Source organism: Macadamia integrifolia, chromosome 4 (assembly GCF_013358625.1).
Source record: "Macadamia integrifolia cultivar HAES 741 chromosome 4, SCU_Mint_v3, whole genome shotgun sequence".
Classification (NCBI taxonomy): Eukaryota; Viridiplantae; Streptophyta; class Magnoliopsida; order Proteales; family Proteaceae; genus Macadamia; species Macadamia integrifolia.
The window spans coordinates 6475080-6497812 of record NC_056560.1 but is presented as its reverse complement, the minus strand read 5'-3'; the positions used below and the strand labels follow the sequence as shown (position 1 = coordinate 6497812).

At 38.7% G+C, this 22733-nt stretch overlaps 1 protein-coding gene across 1 annotated transcript; it reads left to right on the top strand.

Moving 5' to 3' along the window:
• Positions 1-1023: 1023 nt before the first annotated feature.
• Positions 1024-22733, top strand: LOC122075182. The gene is made up of 18 exons (XM_042640127.1): positions 1024-1657; positions 2093-2141; positions 2806-3261; positions 9746-10122; positions 10202-10402; positions 10624-10821; positions 11032-11106; positions 11194-11260; positions 11369-12491; positions 12581-12637; positions 14685-14958; positions 15078-15190; positions 16677-16731; positions 16868-17208; positions 18646-18895; positions 18978-19760; positions 20928-21174; positions 21547-22733. Exons 1-18 carry the CDS (start codon positions 1250-1252, stop codon positions 22014-22016), a joined length of 5544 nt encoding a protein of 1847 aa, XP_042496061.1. The 5' UTR covers positions 1024-1249; the 3' UTR covers positions 22017-22733.

Below are 22733 nucleotides of genomic sequence, written 5' to 3'. Positions count from 1 at the left end.
TAGGTAGAATTGATAAAAAAATATATATATAATTTGAATGGCAAAACAATACTTTCGACTGCCTACAGTAGAACCAATGCTTTTGGCTGTTCCAATGGTCAAAATCTTAAGTAGACCTACACTTAATAGAGGTGTCAATTTCTAACTCGAATTAGTTGGACCAACCAAAGTTGGAATCAATCTAATCCTTATCGGCCCAGCTTTAGTTTTGAATATTTTCAAAACGGATCGAAATCAAATTGATCAAACCGAATTGAAATTGTTGAAACTGAAACCGAACAATAAAAAACCATCAAAAATCTAAACAATTGTTTCTTAGGTCTTCTTTGATATCATTTTCCTTTTTTATTTTTGTTCGTAAAAATGGTTTTGACTTCATTTGGTATTATTTATGGAGCTTGTTTCTATTTTAAAAAAAATTGATAAAACACAAAAACAAAATAAGAGATCAAGAGTCATTTATATGCTTTGGTTAAAATTGATTTTCAATTATTTTTGCGTTGAACTATAATGAGCACATGCTTAAAGTCCCAATATGGAAGGATAAAGTAGTGATTTATTTTGTAATTAGAAATCCAAGCCTCTTACCCCGCCTATTATTTAGTCCAAAATGGAGGAAGAGAGTTATAAGGAAGATGGGTGAAGGAAATCTCTACAACCATTTTACACATAAAGATATTAAACTATTTATTGTAAAAATCCATTTTTGTCAAATAGTTACCAAACATTTTTATGTTTTGATAAAAAATAGTTTTCATTAATGATTTTTGCTAAATAGATAAAAATCAAAAAGAAAAATAATATCAAATAAGCCTTAAAAAACTTTATATTGGAAAAATTGAAACTGATATCGGATCGCTGCAAGCCCGTTAAAGAAACCCAATAAAATCGGACCAAAATACAAACGACGAAACCGAGCTCTGCCCTACTGATTCAGATTGGAACCGGACTTAACCGGCCAATTGACATCCCTAGCCCAAATGGTTCAAATAGTGGACCGACTATTCTGACAGGGCTGAACTCAACGAGGAATCGAGGAGTTAGCAAAGAGTCGAGACTGATTCCAATCAAGGGCATCGCCGCGTAGTCGTAGCTCTGTTCCTTCGTTATTCTCTCTCTCTGCATCGGAGGGGTCGCTCCTAATTATCTCCAGCGGACAGATACCGTCACCGCCTCCAATTTGTTGCCGTCATCTGGGAAGTCGGAAGCGGAACACCCAAACCCTTCCGCAGGGAAGATATCATCCAAGATGGATGCCCTTCAACAGCATCACAGGTTCATGAGAGCACCACCACCACCACCACCTCCACCACAACAACAAACACCTCCAATGGCCGATCCTCAGCTGAGACCATCACCGCCTCAAGGAACTTGGTATTCTTCGCAGTTTCAGTACCACACATCGCAAGTTCTTCCTCCTCCACCACAACAGACGCCATGGGTTACTCATTCCGACCATCACCACATTCCTTCTGCTTACCCTTTGCAACCCCATCAACACGCCGGACCGGGTTATCTTTCTGCGCATCCCCATAACAATCAGTACCTTCCCCCTCCTCCTCGAAGCCACTTGCCTCCTCCTCCACCTCCTTCTCATCTTCCTCATTCCTATCCTAACGCTTCTCAGGTCCCTCAGTCTTACCCTCCGTCCAACCAGGTAATGAGTTCATACTCTCCTTTTATCGTAAAAAATTGTTAATTGTTTGCTTACCCCCCTCTCTTATTCATTTATAATTGTTAGGGTTTCTAATAAAACTTCAACTCGATTCTGATTTTGTGTTTTGTAATTTGGTTACTACACTTTGTTGCTTGTTATTGAGTTTGCTGGAGCCTGGAGGAAGCGATTTTTGTTTCAACTCCAAAATAGGGTTTGAATGATAGATTGCTTGTGTACCCTTAGAGCTAGGGTTAGGCGCTTTTCCTGGTCTTTGGCTAGGATGTTCCTTGCTCGTTTATATTTGATTACTTTAATCCTTCAATATAATGTGACTTTCGGTAGATGTAATTTATTCCTTCCTCATGTGTTTCATAACTTCCGCATGCCAATACGTGTTTCATGTATTTAAGTTCTTCTGCTTGTAAATGCTAGCAGACATGGGGAAATACGAGCTGGGCTCACCATCAAGGTTGGGAATATTCAGGTCAGTTATTTCTTTTCTCTGACCACTGCTTTATTCACTTGTTGACTTTGCTTGATTATTTACATGTCTACTTATTGTTAAATATATAGATTTTAAACATAGATACTTGTTAACTTGCGAGCTGGAGATAGAATCAGATGGTTCTCTTTCTGTAGTGTAACTTTCTTGTTCTTGATGTGATTAAATTTCTTACTTCCGTTTCAGAGGAAATCATCCTTTACTTTATATGTATTGAAACAATCTTTCATTTTTTTTTTTTTTTTTTTGAGCAAGCGGAATGACAATGTCTTACTAAAAAGTGAAGGATAGCTGTCAATTGGTGATACAGCTATATTTACCATAAATTAATTACAAGATGGAATGGAAACATATCTACTGAATGTAGTAGCGTACCAACACTTTCTTTCTTTCCTTGTACTATGTCAGCGATGTTGCCAAGCGTGACAATATTTGGCATTTGTTCCTGCATTTGGTATTCATCTGCATATGTTTGCATTTTCCTTGCATTTGTGATTTAACTTCTTTGCCTACTTAGCCCACTTTTTGTACCTATTCTTTTTTCTTTTGGGTACAATTTTGTACCTATTTTAATGGAGTAGTAATAATTCTTTTCCTTCAAAGTTCAATATAGTTTGGCTTGATTTTCCATGGACTTCTTGAACAGACAGTAACATTCCTCATAGCAATGAGCAAGACTGGGCTGCCAAGGCAAGAGAATGGGCAGCTGCCAAAGCTGCCATGGAAAATCAGCATTCACAGTCACAATTTCCTCCATCTGGAAGACTGGAAGAGCACAACAATGTTTACCATGATCAGTATCAACCGACTGTTGACCCTCATTATATGGAAATGCAACAGTCATCACTTCCTGCATGGAGCCATCAACAGTTTCCTGTATCTGGCACAAATCTTCATAGGTCCCCAGTAAATCATCTGCAGGAGTCGACATCCTTTGGCTCTGGACAACCTTCTTATGTTTCAGATGGGCATATCTCATATACTACTAGAGATGGAGCTTTGCTTTCAGATTCAGATCCTGTATTTTCTCATCAAGGGAGTGCTCCTACAGGCTCATCCATTTATCAGCAGGAGGTACCTTCTAGTTATTCTTCTGTACAAGGTAATGCTTCACTAGCATTTTGAATTTGCATGTGAAGCTTGTGCTCAAGACTTACTGCTGTCAAACTTGGTTGTTCTTGTTAACTATACATGTAAATTCTTTAGACTGGCAAAACCAATCCATTAACAAAGATCATTGGTTTTGAATTTGAATGTCTCTTGCGCGTTTGCCAAGTTTCAGCTTTATGCTGTTCAATATTAACACGCCTTTTGCATTGCCATCAATATTAAATTGTAATCTATAGGTTCATTGCTGTTATATTGTTCTGTTATGCTTTTTGGTTCTTGGTTCCTTATCCAGTTTATGATGAATGGTACATAGCAGTTTCTTTCTTTTGGTTGCTTCATAAAGTGAATTGTGATTTCACTTGTCAATTATCTGTATAGGGCATTTTATTTTTCAAGTTGAATACTTAAAACCTTGAAATTCTGTCATGCCAATGGTGCCAAAGATATCGCTGCAATAACTAGTGGCCTCATAATCCTTTCTTATCTTCTGCTGAGAATATCATGAAGTGCTTGCACTTCTTTATATTTGTTAATGGGTTTTCTTTTTCTAATTATGAATTCTCATAAAGTTTTACCAGATAAGATTTAGAATCGAAGGTTTGGCTGGGGAACAAATTTTATGCATATAGTCAACATTTTGAATTAAAAAAAAAAAGTATCGAGGAATAAAAAATCCATGCCTATTTTGAGTTGATTTGTGGTGTTTCCAGGTTCAGGTATTTCATATATTGGTAAGGTTACCTTTTTTAATCTTTGCTGGGGCTTTATAATGTATATCTGACACTGATATGAGGCAAGGACTTTGTAAAACCTAAACGTGAGAGTTGCCCAATTTGTTTTGTATGTTGCCAGATGTTTTCTGATGTAATTTAGATCATGTTAGTGTGCCTTCAAAAAGTAACTAGATTTAAGCAGTGTTAATGGAGACAATGAAGTGCCTACATGTGTCCAATACGTGAATTGGATACCATGTAATATTAGCAAAGTTCACTAAATGGACTGTCCTTGATACGGTGCTGATCAGAATTGTCAAGGCGCCTAGGTGACCCAAGGTGTTGGAGGGCCGCCTAAGCGCTTAGGCGACAAGGCACCCGACTAGGCGTTGCCTTGGCACCTGTATCCTTTATATCTAGCAATAGCCCATTAAAGCTACACATCCATGAATAAATTAACAGCCCATCAAAGCAACAACATTACAAGGCATATAATTACAACATATTCTACAGAGAAGGGTTTAGGGCACCATGAATAAAATAAAATGGTGACGATCAAGCAGGTAAGGAAATCAAAATGATCTGTTGATCAAGCTGGTAAGGATATCAAAATGATCTTGTATACCTAATAGCCACTGCTACAATACAACCTTATACTTCAAACATGAATGAAGTATGCACATTCGACTATCAAGAATTGTGTAGCATTTAACAATGCTAAGAAAAAAACAAACATGAATGAAGCTTGCACAATCTTTTAGAGTTGTAAATGCAACACAAGGGTGCTGAACTAGGTGTAACAGATTAACAGAGTAGTAGTTAAGAATCAGCATAGTACATTAATATAGAATCCAATGAAAGAATGAACATGCAATTCATGATTCAGGCAAAATCAAGGAATAATAAGGGTAAAAGGCCCGGCTCTATCACAAAGTGATATTAAACATATAAGTAGTAGAAGAAAAAAGAGGGAAAAAAGAAGTCGTGAATCATCAAATTGGCCAAGACTGAGCTCCCAAACCTGGAGTTGTTGCCAAGTGACCCTTGTTACTTTTATGCAGATTTTATTCCGCTTGACCTTATGGGATGGCAGATACAAGTTAATATTCTGGCATTGTTCTTAATTTCTTATTTCATAAGCAACTGTTGCGTTGCATGTTAACCTGTGAACTTCAGTGTGGTTTCTGTCTAATCTGTGTGACTTCATTTGTCTCTGTGAATCCCTTGTCTATGAAATCTGTGCTGTGCCTAGCAGCTTGGTTCTGGTCTCTCTCTCTCTCTCTCTCTCACACACACACACACACATACACACACACATCATTGTTTATGATAAAAATTTCTTCCTTTGATGCCATTCTCAATTTCCTTATAACTCCTCATGGCTACTCTAAGGTGGTTCCCTTTTCTTTGTACCTCACCACTTGTTCGTTAATCAATAGTGGATATTTTGAATGGAAAAGAAAATATCATACCTTTTCATTTTGGCCTAGATTTATTTAAGGGTAATCTTACACAGCACGATGGCAAGTGAAAACGATTGTTTCACTATGACATTTTTGCCCATCCTTTTCATTCATATTGTTCAACGTGTTCAAGGTGGAGAGAGGAATTTCACAAACTAGTATTATTGTACCAAATCTCTGCCCAGGTCTCCCTCCCTCCCTCCCTCAGCAGCTATGGCTCCCCCTCCCTCGTACACTCTTTGCTTCCCCCTCTGCCATGGCTTTGCTTCCACACCAAAGTGAAAGATCCCCATGTCTCCGCACCCCTCCCCTGCCGCCCAGCTTTGAAGTTGGTGATCCAAAGATTGCTAAAACAACACGAAATTCCACAGACCAATGATGCAGCTGACGAAGTGAACGACTGCCCCCTCCCCATCCTCACCTCTCCTGCCCCTGCTTCCACGCCAAAGAGTATCCCTAAACATGATCTGCTGCAAGGGAATCATTTTGAATCGTTGAAAATGGCATTGGGAGGGATGGCTCCTGCCTGATATGAGTTTTGTCCCACAAAGAATTGTTGATGTTGTTGATACTGCACATACTGGTAGTTCGATGCCTAAGGGATCACGATGATCGGCTCTTTAGACATTCCTTATTTTTTTATTCATTTAAAATTGATCTGATACCCCTTGATCGATGGAATGATGTGAAATATTCTATGCAAATATATTGTTCGATCAATTTCCTGAATCTGAATCCAGGTGCAGAGGGGTCAAACATACAGAGATATGTGCTTCAGATAGGGACAGAGCTCAAAACTCCCCAGCGAATGAGGTCAAAACAGAATGAACTGTTGGTCGGGCAACGATTCTGGTTGAAGTGGATCCAGAGTCTTCGGGAGCAAACGAGATCCACTGGGTTAAAAGACCGAAGAGAAATTCATCATTTCGGTTATTGTTGATTTTTATATGGGTTGCTGGTACTCGAGTGATGCTCTGCAACCCATTGTACAGTTGATTTTATTTTGGATCTTTGGGCTTTTTCTTTTTTTCTTTTTTTTTAAATCATAACGAATGCACTATGAGGAGTGTTACTTTTAACTTCTTTGGATCTTAGTATTTGGAGTATTCATGTCGAGTTCCATGTGGAGTACAGAGGGTGGGAGGAGGCTGAGGAAAAGGGGGTGGCAACATGAACAGAGGTTAGGGGAGGATGGTGGGAGAGTGTGGGAATTGGGAGGGAAATGCAAAGGGCAGGGCAGGGAGGGGAGAGGAAGATTCCTAGGGATTTGGTACAGTGTTCTTGGTTTGTCAAATTTCTATTCTGTTCACAATAAGTTGAATAAATCAATGAAAAGCATGGGCAAAAAAGTCATAGTGAAGCAATTCACTTTACTCTTCGTAGTGACAAATAGAAGGAGCCTTTATTTAAATTAATTTCGTGAGGGGTTTTATTAGGATCAAAATTGGCAGCTATAGCATCTGCAAGTTTTTGTCGCTGCTGTTAGAAAAATCACAAAGAGACAAAGATAGTCGTGCGGACATATATGCTTGTTTTTATTCTTTTTGAGAATTTCTAAGTTCTTAGTTTCTGGACCGAGTTTCCATACTTCCATGGGTGCTTTTTAAATGCATCTAGGGGTATCATGAGGGTTTATTGGGAAGATACTGAAACCCTATAGGGTTTGTGAACCCTAGGATGGAGTGGTGAACTTCACCACCTGGTGAAGGAATCTTTGTCCTTAGTTTCTTTTTTAAATGTTCTTGTGACTTGTACTATGCTGGTATGCTGAGTATAACTCTATGAATTTCATGTGAAATTTATTTATCAATTATAACGGAATGTGTACTTATGATTACCGAGTGTGGATGACACTACTCACAACATTTCTGGAAACTTGATCTTCACTAGCTTTCAAAAGATGTTTGGTGCGATCACTGGGGATTCAGTGGTTAGGTTCATTTATATGCATTACATCAATTTTAGGGTCGATGATGCAGGTTGGGCCTATCTTTGAAGTTATAAATGTTAGTGTGAAAATCTATCCTTGGGTAAGTAGTACAGTACGGCTATTGTTGTTCTATGAAGTAGCTGTACAATAGAATGTCGTTCGCCTTTACTTTTGTATTGAGTAGTAAGTAGCTAAGTTTCCAAAGGTGAACAGCCCCTTGTCCTTTATAGTCGTGAAAAGCTTCTCAGTAAAGTAAGGAAGGAGGCATTCAAAAGGCTGACCACTATTTAATAGTCATTCTGGAGAAGGCTGACAACTACACGGAGATATCTCTATGCCAAGTCATTAGCGATAGCGAAGCTGCCTATAGGCGAAGGGACAAAAGCCCAGCGAAAGGTTAGACCTGAGAATGTACAAAAATAAGTTTGCTCATGGAGCGTTTGGCGTGGTGTTTCTTGTGGTAGGATGTGCCACAAGGATAAATATCTTCTGGTTTCCTGCCTATACAATGTGTTCCTTGTGTCCTATTATTGTAATGAACTGGCTTGCCACATTGGCCATAGAGGTTAAACCAAGAAACTTTATGAGGATTGGAGGCTTGGAGCACATTCTTTTGTTCTACTTAATAGTTTTAAGCCTCTTTCTCCTATCATTGTATTTGTTTTGATAATTTTACTTTTCTTTCTTTTGGTCAATGGTTATCTTGTTTTAGACAATGCCGCTTTGTCTTAACTATGCGTGATTTTATATATAACAGCTCTTTTCTTCAGTTGCCAGAAGTCTACTAGCACATAAAGATGTTGTGACTCTGTTGTTTAACCGTTACAAACTGTGCAACTTAGAACCAATTGGTTGTGCACACAATTAAAAATGGAAACTAATTTCACTGAATGCTTCCCAAGGGTTTTGGAAATGTGTTCATCATTAAAACTGCAACATTTACATCAAACTGATATACATGTGGGCTTGAGTATGTTCTTTTCTTCTTTCTTTTTCTATGGATGATATGGTAAGACAAGAACCTAAGGGTGGGACCTCGATGCAACGGTAAGGCTAGTGGTCGCGATTTGAGTTGGGAAACAGCCTTTCTGCAAAGTGGTGGTAAGGCTACATATATTATGAACCTCCCAGACCCTACAGTGGCGGGAGCCTCTTGCACTGGGTACGCCTTGGGTAAGAAAAGAACCTTGTAGTTTGTTTTAGGAATTCCTTGCCTTTGTTCTCTTTTTAAGAACTAAAGATAGACTGGTCATAAGTGCATCATTTTGAACCATTAGGGATGGAATGGGGTTTCAGGTTTGGGCTATGCAAGGGGTCAAAATCAGGGCCATTACTGCTTGCCCTGTTTTTCATATGATGTATTTACTGCATTTTTAACCGAGATATGAGAACTTGATCCTTACACCTGGAAATGGAGTATTTTTCTCTTAAATATTTCTTCTTGGTTCCCGTCTATCATAATTGTCAAGGCGTTGCCTAGGCTTCCGGGCCACCTTTGCTGGAAGGGTGCCTTGGTCACCTAGGCAACGGCTCCTTGTTGGTGTTGCCTTGTTATTTCCATTTCCCTCCAGTGCCTAGACGCACCATCTTATGGATGGGTGGCTGACAGATTAGGCCTTTTCCAAAGCCTACCACCCCTCATATGGTGATCTCGAAACCTCTTTCTGCCCAAAATATAAGGTTTGGGAAGTTTGCCCTGAATATGTGATCTGTGATATGCTTTGTAGGTGATGACAAACCTAGCTTCTACTTCCCCATATTTGGGGTTGCGGAAACCAATTTTTTTACAGTATGGAAATTAAATATATTATATGGATCATACAAGGGGAGAGGAACAGATGTTTGGGTAGAGAAATAGAACAACTAAGATTTTTATTAGCTCTTCAAGATGAGAAATGAAAAAATCCTGCTATGATGAAGAATTTTTGTGCTCATTGTGGCAATAGCAGCATCCCATTCATGTGGAGACCTAGATTTTTGCATCTAGTCTCTAGCTCATTAGTTGGCTTGGTGCAGTATATGGATTGTTATCGCCCGAGTATTTTTTGTTGTCTGTTGCGTTTGTCCAGTTCCCTTGTGGATATGAGGTTCATCTTGTATCTTCATTCGCAGGCCCATTCTTTTGATTTAATAAAGTCTGTAAATAGAAGAATGTCGTATGGAGATTTTTTTAAGGGGGGTGGGATGGGAGTGGTTTCAAAATGTGTACAAATCTGGTTGTTGATGTGAGTTTCTTGATATTTAGTTGCAACAGAGTCCATGCCATGCAGATGGTAAAAGATCGTCTACGTGGGTCCTGAAGAGAGTGGACTCTGATATGTGCGTCCTATTTGGAATATTTAGCCTTTGACTTTGTACTCTTGACGACAGGTAAAGAGGAGACTGCGGAACAAATTGAGCAGGTGTATCAGCAGTCACCTTTGCCCAAATCATCAGCTCATGAGGGACAGCACCGTCTGCAGCCAATCTTGCCGGCTATAGGTAGATCATCTTCTGCAGAACACCCTAATTTTACGTATGAGAATGAAATTACTGATGCTACAGCAGATCCAAGTGATCTGCCTCTGGATTTTGCACCGAGGTTTACTCGTGAGAATGATCAACATCCCCAAGCTGGTTACACGCATCCTGATCCAGCAGGACATTTGGGCAGTGTGGATCCTATTGCTGCTGTGCCTTCTATTCATGCTTGGACTTTACCAGCTGCTACAGGAGTGGCATATCCTCCAGTTCCATCAGGGGCACAGGTATCTGTTTCTTACATGTGTGTACTCCTGGATATATAGAGCCTTGGCGTGAAAATGCTGATACCTGCTTCATTTACAGTTTGAACCTTCTTTTGTTGCACCTTCTGTTACTGGTCATTCTGCACCAATCTTTGGGAGAATTCCTGGACCAAGCTTTCGGCCTCCCATTTCAACTGTGGGTACTCCCTTTGGCCTTGGTGCTGGAGCTGCAGTTCATCCTACAAGAGCCTTCCCTGGAGATGCAAATGGGGTTCTTAATGTTTCTGAGCGCCCCAAAAAGGTCAAACCTTCTACCAGAGTTCAAGATAGAGATTCTTCTTATTTCTTGCATTACAAATACTTAGATTAACCCCAAGGGGGTAACTCAGTTGGCAAGGACCAAATCCTCACAAGAGGTCATGAGTTCAACTCTCCTTGGGCCCTACCTATCCACACAAAAAAATACTTATTATTGATAATTTTTTATTTAATTGGGAATTTTGAATTTGTGTAAAATTTCAGGCTTCGGTACCCAATTGGCTCAGAGAGGAAATAATTAAGAAGGCTGTTATCCCTAGCTCTGTTCAAGAGCATCCAGAAGAGGATTCTTTTCAATCTGTTGGTGATGAAAGTGTTGACAGATCTTACAAGAAAGGTGATCAGGCAGACAACAGAAGTGTTGATTCTTCTAGGTCAACTGAAGATGAGGATGATGACGAGGTTATTTCACCTTCCTTTATGGTCATATGTTTTTTTACTACCATTCTTTATGATGCTCTTATGTGAATAGGGAAATCCCCTTATTGGCCTCATAAAGTAGTCTAATGGAGTTCTTTTACCATGACATATTATCATCACTTTGTCTCATATGGCACTCTGAGAAAAATTACATATATGATCAATGTCACCTGTTATTTGCTTTCCATACAGGATGATGTGGAAGCAGCAAGAACAGCTGCAATCAATCAGGAAATAAAGCGCGTTTTGACTGAAGTTCTTTTGAAGGTTGTACTAACTTGAGATTGGATTGTTGGATCCCTGTCTTATACTACAATATCTTCCATGATGCTGAAGTTTTTGTTTTTTGAGCAGGTCACTGATGAGCTTTTCGACGAAATTGCTACAAAAGTTCTCAGTGAAGATGATCTGTCAGTTGAAGGTACACAGAGCATCATAGTTATTTTATTCGCTTCAATAGTTGAATTGTTCTAGTTCATTATGGTTTTCCCATGTAGCGCTTTGCATGATATTAGTCTCTGTTCTCCAGTTGATCATGGCTATTCCCCACAAAATCATAAGGTGTTAGCATCTTCTCCAGTAGTTCCAAGCCTCAAGGCTTCCGCTAAAGGTCTAGTTCCAGTTAAGACCAAGGTAGCTGAAGCTGATGATGTTAGTGGAAAATCTATTTCCAGCTCTCCAGCTGATGTATTGGGTCTTGCAAGTTATGCCTCTGATGATGATGATGATGATGAAAACCGAGGCTCCATTGTGCCATATTCTAAACAAACAGATTCACGTCTGCAATTAACCAATGGTAAGTTCGCAGATGATGTTCCGGACTCAGTAAAAAATGGCAGTTCAAAAATTGAAGGGCCCATTGAAGGTCGAGCAAATGTTGAGAGTGATAAAAATGGAACTAGACGACATGGAGCCATAGAGAATGGACTGGGTGAAGGATTGGATCATGAGAATGATGAAACCTCTGCTCTCAGGGTGGTAGGAGAAGATAAGATCAATGCTGACGCTGAAAAGATGGTGCATTCAGATGCTTTTGAGTCAAAGAATGCTGTTGGAGAAGGAGAAACTATAAAACCTGAGTTGTTGCCTGGAAACACTAAGTTTAAGAAGTCAGTGCCAGATGATTCTAATGGTGGAGAAACCAGAAAAAAGTCGGACAAAAATGGACATGATGGTGGTTCTGTGGGTAAAGACTTTGGTAAAGAGGGAGAAACCAATAAAACCAGAACACATGAGAGACATCCTGATTATGCTAATTCTAAGAGACGAGATGAAAGGCATGCAAGAAAGGAAAAGGCAGATGACCGCAGTGCCTTGAAAGAGAGAGTTGAAGATCGAGGTGCTAAGTCTGACAAAAAAACAAAGGAATCTGATTTGAGAAAAAGTTCTTCTCATGTTGACAGCAAGGATGACAGGAAAGAAACTGAGAAAACTAAAAGGCCAAGTGGTAAAGAAGATAATAATAGGAAAAGAGAACGGGCAAGAGATGAGAGGGGAGATAGATCAAGACTAAAATCTGAAAGAGACTCTGGCAGGCATAAGAAACAGCGTTCCTCCTCAGTTAGCAGTAGGGGTAGAAATAGTAAGGACAATTCAGCTGGTGCCCGTTGCAGTGATTCAAGTGATGAAGTTTCTGAAGGGTCTGGCCAAAGGTTCATAACTTGAGATAATATCTCTATCCACTTTTTTTTTTCCTTCTCTTAGTTATTCAGTTATCTTCATAATCAGTTGTCTACTGCAGGAAGATGCATACAAAAAGACGCAGTTTGTCACCATCACCTACGCGGTCTAGGAGGAGGTACTTTTTCTCTCCTTTAAAATATTTATTTTGAGCTGAGGCTACCGATTTAAATATATCGGGTTATATTAGTGTTAATACAGGGTTTTCAGTTTTCACATGTGGTAGTTGAGGTGATAGAACCAATTAAAACTACATGCCTTGGCACCTTGTCCCACTGTACCAATTTTGTGCGACTGGACTGTGATGTGGCGACAACATAAATACAAGGTGATGCCTGGGCACTAAGGCACCCAGACCATTTTAGTCCATAAAGGGGGGGGGGGGGGAGGAAGAAGAGATCATACTTGGGACTGTTATCAGCACATGGAATGGAGTATGTTTTCCTCAAATATGGCTTTTTCCTTGGTACCAAGGCACCTTTCAACGGCCATGACTCAACTTGGCACTGTGACAACTATTGGCAACAAAATGGAGTTCCCACTTTATTTCCCTTGTGTGATTTAAAAACAATAGAAGCTTACAGAGACAACATGTGTGGAACAATTCTAATACACAATTGTTGCTGATTTGCATGTTACGGGGGCACTCCAGTCTAAGAGTCCCTTGGAGGATAGCCTATACTGATCAGCATGTTATTGTTCCATGTGGTGAAAGACAGTTCACCAATCAAAGAAAACAAAACCTGTCATATCTGAATCCTGAATCCTTTCTCCTTTTCATTTTCCCGTTTCATGTGATTCTTTGAATTAATCTATCTTATCCAAGGCCATGACAATGTAACTACTTTCTTTTTATTAGTAATTTAATTATACAGATAAATTTTGAAGAAGTTGCTTAGGTTTTAATTTCATTTGCATTCCTAATTTTTTATTGATATTTCATTAACTGTTGTTTGCCTAGAACGTCCATTGGTAGTAAGCATTTTACAAATCTTCTGTTGATAGCATGCTCTGGGTGTGAGATGTGAAGTTATGCTCTGGGTGTGAGATGTGAAGTTTTGAATGTTGCCAATGCTAAAAGGCATCTTTGCTCTCTGTTCTATGGTTAAAAAAAATTAATTTAGAGTTTTTTAGCAACCAGTTCCACAGAATTTTATTTTAGAATATGATTCCTAGTCCACGTGGCAATGAATTTCTTTTTATTCTTTGCTTCCTTAGTTCTGAGCCTTGAAGCCATGAAATTCTAATTTGTTAATTTGTTTAAAGCAATAAAACTGGAATTACGGAGCTGAAAACTAGAATGGTCACTTAATGATTTAAAAAGAAAAATGCAGTGGCAAAATCTGGTGAGTTGCTTTTATCAAATATATAACAATGTAAAACAAGTGTGCCCTTTTCTTATAAAGATTGAGGAGCTAATATGGTAAATCAGAAGCATGCAAGATGACCTCAACATCAAAATTGATGTACACTAAAGGTAAAGTGCCTGAATCCAATATCCTTTAGCTATCTGCTAAATACGTTATAAAGATGTTCCACGTGATTGAGATGGAACTATGCAGCACCTTTTCTCCCTGATGTCTATGACTATCACTGTTTTTGGATGATGACATCAACCTTGTTCTTCATGGTTGTTTATCTATAATTCTTAATTACAGAAGGCTGGATGATGAAAATTTCCTGTTCAACCCAACATTTGTGTGGCATTACTTCTACCATATGGCTAACGATTGGCAGGATATTAGGTTCTCTTTGGTGAAGCTTGTTTGCTCAACTCTAAAATCACCAAAAGATTGTCTACATCCCAAATGATTTTGGTAGTTATGGAATTGACAGCGGTGACTTTGGTTCAAGTAGTTTGTTTCATTTAATAATAACAATGTGGATGTCTTATTTAACCTTTTAGATGGCCCTTTAGTATGGGTTCGGCAAAAGCACTCCCTATCTTTATTTTAATTAAAAAAAAAAATCGTTGTTATGGTTTGACAGCTTCTCATTTATTTTGGGAATATTTGTCTGTACTTAGTTTTATAAGATGTTATGTTAATGGAAGCAGAGAAATGTATGCAATCAGGTAGGTTCTTATCAAGTATGGCTTTAAAGTTGGCATCAGTTGTGCTTTTTTAAACTCACCATGTCAGTATGATGGATGTTTTTATCTCTAGACAAGTTTCGCGGTCTCCACATAGCAAGCATTCTCAACGCAGGCATTCCCCTTACTCTTCTCTCGAGATCACCAGGTATGCTGCCAAACAGTCTAGTTTTAGATTGTATTGCAAAAGTTTTGAGGCATACACATGCATCATAACAGTAAACACCTCAGGTGAAGAGCATAAGAGTTCAGGATATATGATGGAAATTTGTTTTGTTGAGACTTCATTCTCATTTTATTGCAGGGGAAAGAGGTCGAGGTCCAATTCTCCAGTCCGGAGAAGGAGATGATGTGGAATTCTACTTTTGGATGATATGATGTGAGAGGCCATTATGTTTTCCCAAACTTCTCAGCTGAGAATTTTGGTAATGAAAGACTGGCTTTTTGCGCATTCGGAGGAGTGCAGGTTTCTACTTTGAATGAGAATTGTCAGCATGGTTTGCAGTTCCTGCCAGCGCATTGTGATTGTTTGAGAAGACTAGTTGCTTTGCGCCTCTTGATGCTCTATTTCAGTTTTTTGTAACTTTTATGGCAATTGGTGCATGGCATGGGCAGTAGCAGAATACCATATCGTTGTGTAATGCTTTACTGAGGGAATAGCATGTTTGGGTGTTATATTCGGGTTGTTTGTTGATGCCAGTGACCTTATTACTATTGGGATTGAAAATTGTAAATTTTCAGTTGTAAGCTGCAGCTTTCATTGCAAAACCTCAAGATATGAAACAGATTAAATTCTAGTGTATGGCCCCGGGGAGGAGATTGAGATGGAGCAATAATCCTAGATAAGAAAAAGAAGACTTGAGAGTGGGGGGGGGGGGGTAGAAGATATGACGAACCCAGGTGGCTTACGAGCATGAATGGCTGTAAACAAAGAAATATGCGCCTTTTTTCTATTTTTTTAGAAATTAATGTGTTTTTTGCCATTAAAAAACGATATTACGAAAATATATCCAATTTTAATTTAAAATATTGAAAAAATATATTATTATTATTTTTGGAAAAGAAGTCACGGTGGACACTACCAGAAGGACGGAAGAGAGATTAAAAAAGGGGAGAGAGAGAGAGAGAGAGAAGGCGGGGCCGGCTTACCCTAGGAGTGGCAGGTCGGAGTGTGGGGTCTAGAAGGTTCGAAAGGGACCAATGGACGGTAATACGACCCTCGTTGACTAAAGAATCAAAGCCCTTTATGATTCGAAGTCTGGTGAAGAATGGTGGAAAACAACAGAGTTGCGATGCTTCCAAAGTGTCTATAGTGGTGTGGCCTATTGAACAATGGTGTACGTAGGATCAAAACATATTTCTCAACTAATAGGGTTGCCTCAATGGAAGATCCTTTGATGTTTTATCTTGAGAATCAGGGATAGAGTAAAACTCAAAAAAAGAGATTAGGCAATATGTAAATGGATAGTTCAAGTTTGAATTCATATTCGATCCCTAACTATGTATCCTCAATTTAACTTGAAAAAATATTATCAATTTTATGGGTAAGATAAATTAGAAGTTAACAGATTTATTTCAATTAATTTTACCAAGAAAAATAAGATAATAAAAGGTTTGTGTTTTTAACTAAAATTCATAAATTTAGAAAGGAAATATTTCAGTATTCTGCATTATTAGAACAAAGTGAAAATATTTGTAAAAGTTGATGATTTCTGAACCGTTGGGTGTTTATTTGGCTTCCATTTTTAATTATTTAATTTATTTTTTTGATAAGATATTTTTAATTCGAATATGGGAAGAAGGGAAAAAGGAAGGAGAACCCAATCCAAGCTGATGACGCCTTGGTGACGCAAAGCTTCACATAGTCACATGTGATGACTACTTGGGTCTTACTCATGAGTCATGACTCGCGAGTTGGGCGGGGAGAGCTTCTCTGCTGAGTGCTGAAGAGGTGGTCGTTGCAAACTTTGTCTCCTCCCTTTCTGTTAAAGTCCCACTTAAGATCTTAAATTCCCACTTAAGATCTCTATCTCCATTCTCTCACTTAGTACTTGGCTTTTGGCAGTTGGAATTTGGCATTCGCCTCCACCATGAAAGCTTCTTCTCTGCGCTACAACAAGGTCAGATTCCTCCTCGATAGACTCAAAAAGAAGCTCATCTTCATCCTAACCTTTTGCTCCTGCTCTTTTTTCTCTTCATGTCTTATGTTCTTCCGTTAAAATGAATAGTACTAACGTATATGTATTTCATAAACAGGCATTTCAGGTGGGTTTGTGGTTAGTTTGGCTATCTGGGTTTCTCTTGATTGCTCTCTCCCTCTTCGCTATACAGAGGTTGCCTTCCCTGAGAGATCAGATTACAAAGCCCAAGCTGTATCGGAAAGGTTTAAGAGATGTGACAGGGCCCAGCATAACTATTTTCTCTGCTCCAAGCCCCTTTATTGGAGGGGTTGGGGCGAGGCAGGTTCTAGCAGTTCGATCCTGGCTCGCTTTGTCTCCCCATGTCACGGTTGTTCTGTTTGGTCGAGACCCATTTCTTGTTTCCCTTGCAGCGACCCTTGGTTCCCGGGCTTCTGTTGAACCCAATATTGATTTCACGTAAGTAACTACCATTATCTCTTCTCTTGATTATCTGTTTAGTGGATCGTCCTCTTCAGTAGGTTTTTTATGAAGTGCTCAGTTATTGCCGTCAGCCCTTTTCATTTATCAATTTTTGTCGCTTTGGCTTGGAAATGCTTCATCTGTAAGTTATGAATCTGTTAGTACCTGGAAATAACTAAGGACGGTTCTGCAGTCTTTTCTCAGCTTCGAGATCTAATCACTCTGGTTAATCATTAGGTTATGTAGTATACGAAAAGTCATTTAGGGGAACTTCAGCATCTCTCAGTTACACTTAACAATGAAATTCTGCTGCTAGTGGTTGTAATTAAAGGCAGATCGTTTGAGAAAATTATGGTTTGTTTCTTTTTTACTCCTGGAATGTAGATGTGTAACATTCTATTTTATTGGGATCACTAGGAATAGCTATTAGCATTTGAGGATACAGTAGATACTTAATACTGCTGGAAATGGAATCATTTTAAAAGGCTGATATTGAAAAGTAATTCATATACTAACTAGAAGCAGAGTCTTTATATACATGTTTTCATTTACCACCATGAAAGGTGATGAAATGAAAAAAATTGGGTGAAAATGAAGGAACACTATGTTTGGAAATGGAATAATTTAAAATGCTTATAATCGCAAGGACATTTAGAAGTTTCCCATACAGTGAAGCCTTTTGATCTCCAATGTGGGGGGTATGACAAATATAACAGCTCCAAAGGATGACTGTTGGAAAATTCATCCAGTGAAGATTTATTTTGCATTGGCTGTTTGATTAGTCAAGGAACTCAAGCCTATTTTTACTTCATATTTTTGGAAAGACCTTGGAACTGAGCAATTGATAGGCTTAGTTACTTCAAGGGATGGAAGCTCATAGAAGGTGAGCACTTAATACGCATGGTATGCTTCCAAAGATATATCTTATAGTGAAAAAGAGATGAAAGCACTAACAAAGATATGCTACACATTCTGAAACAATATAATTGTTATATTGTCCGTCATCGTTCTTGGATACATACAAGCTATTGCTCTTTGCTGCCTAACTTGCTAAAGAATTCAAATCAATCAGCAGATTAGGTTTTTCTATGCACACATACACAAATTCAAGGCACCGAAGAAGTCAAGATTATGCCAAAAACGAAGAGTATTGTAGTTTTGTTAAGTGCATGTGCCTCAGGCACTTAGATGCCGAGGTACTTTGGCGGCGCTTTTAGATTTAATAACTGTACAGCATTCAAAGGGATGAGATGGTGTGCTTTCATAAGAATATTATTATTTTATAGCTAAAACATTTCTAACTGAAGCAGATGTCATGCTACATGCTTTTTATTATGTAATTGTAATGCCCCTCCTTATTTTTCTATTCCCAACTTAAAAAAAAAGAAGTCAAATAAATCATAAGCCTCCTGCTCTGTTCGCTTCTGTTTTTAGGTTCCTTGGTACCCCTTTCTTCCATTCCATGCTATCAAGATCAATGGTATCCACTTCAAACATTTCTGTTCTGATTGATCCGGAGATTGTTCTCCTGCCTGATTTCATCTCCACCCTGAACTATGCTTACAAGCTAGATCATGATTGGCTCCTTGTTGCTGCATCACCAAATGTTTCCCATTTCATGTTTCAACTGGAAGAAGCTGGACGCCACTGGCTAAAAGATGGTGAAAGGATAAAACTCCAGAAGGTATGAAGGAAGTTATTGCAATTCAAAGTGGATAATTCCTAATGAAACAGCTTTGTTGAAATTTTACTTCCTCTTCCATCAGTTGCAGGAGTTTCTAGCCGAAAAACGGGAGTGGAGTTGTGGTGGGAGGATGCTCATGGCATGGAACGCTGGAGAGCAGCCTCTTCATGCCGGAGTACTTCCTCCTTTCTTATATGGGAAGGGACTTCACTATCAGTGGGTGATAAATGAGGCATTGTCATCAGATTTTAGATTTGTATTTGATGCCAGTGAGGCCATCTCAAGTTTCTACCCAGCTGATCTGGAAAATTGGCCTAACAAGTTTCCCAGAGGTTTCAATGTTGCTGATATCCAAGATAGAAGTTGGGAAATCAGTGTAAATTCCTATCTTGGGAGACGATATGGATCATTGTACTTCCATGGAGCTAATATTTCCAAAAATCTGGTAAAAGTTGTAAAATGTGATAGACATTATATTTACTTTGACACCGTAGAAAATGCTGTATATTCTTTTGGCGAGCACAGCTCATTAAGTGTACTGAAGGGAAGGATCTCAAGATCTAGGAGAGAGAAGAAATGTATAGAGTCATTAAAGTGTGTGGATTGTAGCAAGCCACCGCACAGAATTACGGATTGCTCTTTCATGGAGCTATTTAAATTATCAACACCTCTGTTTCTTCCCTTCTCGTTAGAATCACTGCTTTCCATAATTGCAGATAAGGATAAGACAGTTGTGCTTGCAGTTGCTGGAAATAGCTACCGGGACATGCTCATGAGCTGGGTTTGCCGCTTACGCCAGCTACTGATCACAAATTTTGTGGTCTGTGCTCTTGATCAAGAAACCTATCAGTTCTCCATATTGCAGGTACATCAGCTTCACTGTTATCTGCTACTTTTGGTTCCATTTACTTCTTTATTGTTTCTGTTTAGTTGATTTTTAAATCTTTATGTCACATTTTCTGTAAAATTAATCTAGGGTACCTGTGAGGTGGTCCATAAGGTTAGGAAAAGCCAAGGAAGACCTAATTTGATGATTTTGACTATCCACTCTGATGATCTTTCTCCCACGAGTACCCTCCATATTATAACCATCCAACCAATGCTCCAAAATTCTGAAATTTAGATATGTCCTACAACTTGAATTGAATCCTGGAAGAACTAAGATAGGAATCAATGTCATAAGATGTTATCTAGGACAAATGCATGAGCCCTCAATTTTATATATCCATATTTCTGGGTATCTTATATTTTTTTGGCAATTTTACCTCTTTGATTAGAGCCACATGGAAGGATGATAAGGCCAATATGTAACAGCCATCATTTAGGGATCTTTATTTTATGGCCAACTGTTTATGACTCTTCCAATTGTAATTACAGCCATCAAATTTTTTGGAAGATTTTAAATAATAGATATGTTGGAAAAAGGGGTTCATATTACCTTGTCTAATGTTTTTTTTTTTTTTTGGCTTACATTTACTATGAATGGAGGATTCTCTGGCCAACAAGGGATGCCCATGGTTGGGGCATTCTGCCTAACTGTGAGCAATGTTTCTTCTGCTGAGAGCTTGCGGTTCCCTCTCTCTTCTTTCTCTTTAACTTTGCTAACGCTAATTTCCTGTGATTGATATTGTTTCAATAGGTTTTAACGTCTGCAAGATGTTAGCAGATTCTATTTTCTATTTTTTTTTAAAAGTAGTTTCTTAATTCCTGTGACTGACTTGTGGAATCCTGTCGTAGTTTCATTTCAATTTGAAGTTTGAATCCTTATATTTTTCCTGTAAGATTTAACTTTAGGAACACTGGTCATCCATAAAATGTCTGGTGTTTTTCTACGAAGGGCATCATGAACAGTCCATAAACTGGGTTTAAATCTTGATGATTGCTTGTTTACACCCATTCCATTGGTAGATTGTCCATGTGGTCTATTTCATAGTTCTCATTTGATTTCTTCATTTTCTTCTTTTTTCAGAAATTGTATTTTCATGTTTTTAAAATAGTTTATTTGCACTAAAATAGTGTATGTGTTTTTTAGGGGTTGCCTGTTTTCAATGATCCTCTGGCTCCAATTAACATCAGCTTCAATGATTGCCACTTTGGCACAAAATGCTTTCAGAGGGTGTCTAAGGCGAAATCTAGATTGGTTTTGCAAATACTTAAGTTGGGTTACAGTGTGCTGTTGAGCGATGTTGATGTCTATTGGTTTAAAAATCCATTGCCATTTGTTCGCTCTTTCGGTCCTGCTGTTTTAGTGGCACAGTCTGATGAATTCAATGAAACAGGTGTTAATTCTAACGAGAACATCCTTGCCAATAACTAATTTCTCTCTTTCTATGAATAGTAGTATAGATGATGTATGTGCAATAGGTAAAGTATTAGAAGAAAAGTTATGGATTGATGGATAACATGATACTATATAGTTGAATATTTTTCAGCCATGCTGCTCTGTGGTTGCAGCTGGTCCAACTGTTCCAGTGGCAGACCATCTTTTTTCCCTATCATGTTCAAGAATTGACAATTTTAATTCGCCCATTTCCACAGTTTATATTTATTAGAGTGAAAGTTCATGTTTAAACTTAGTAGTTCTCACTTAGTTTGCCACACTCTCGCTAATATGGGGCTCTATCTGTGCCTGTTGGTATCCATGTTTGCAGGACCTATAAACCTTCCTCGTCGCTTGAACTCTGGATTCTACTTTGCTCATTCTGACAGCATGACCATTGCTGCAATGGAGAAGGTGGTGAAGCATGCATCAACTTCAGTCTTATCTGAGCAACCGAGTTTCTATGATGTATTATGCGGGGAAGGCGGGTCCAATCGTATAGGTGATGACAGATGCCTTGAACCTGAAACTAATTTGACCGTTCATTTCCTAGACAGAAATTTCTTTCCCAATGGGGCTTACCATGGTCTTTGGCGGAAGAAAAATGTGAAGGCATCCTGCATGAAGAAAGGGTGTGTTACTCTACATAACAATTGGATCAGTGGGAGAATTAAGAAACTTGAACGGCAGGTACAGTCAGGTCTATGGGAGTATGATAGCAGCACAAGGATGTGCCTTCATGGCTGGGATAGGAGCCAGACAAAGAGTCGACGTAGGAAAAAGCCGAAAGGATCCCTCTGAACCTTGGCAGTGCTCTCTATTTCATGGCTAATATTGAGTTTTACTTGGCAGGGAAAAGTACGAAATAAGTCCAGGCAACCCTTGCTTGGGAAAAATTATGAAGATAGAGGCAGCTAGCAATGAAGAAGAAAATGGTAAATAGCTTGAATAATGCCCAACCTATCAACAATTTGAAATACTTCAAAAACATTGAATCCTCCTGCACCAGTGATGATAATAGGATGAATACACATAGATCAAGCATCTTTTGATTGCAAGTGATGCTGTAGTCGTAGACACTGTTCATTTCATAAGCCTGTCCCAGTACAACCAGAGAGAATTGAGAAGGGAGAAAGAATTCAATATGAATGAACTCTGAGCTTTCAATAGAATGATTCGAGTGCAAGAATTAAAATGCAACAGTTGCAGTTGTATTGCAAGGGTACCTCAGATTTGGGTTGGCATGGAGAGGTTTTTAAAGTCTCCTGAGTTCCTTCTTCTGCCAGTTCTGAAAGTTTATGTAGTCTTGTACAGAAACCCTTAATGTAAATGCCCGGTTAAGTTGTGCAGGCTATGGACCTTTAACCTGCTCAGCTAATTTATATTTTCCAACCCAAAAAAAAAAAACTGTATTTTCATTTTGAAGTAGGGAATTCCTTGCTATTTGTACAAGTATTGAGAGCTTAGTTTTTATACATTTGAAAATAAATGTTAAGCGAATAGCTATGTTCCCAAAAA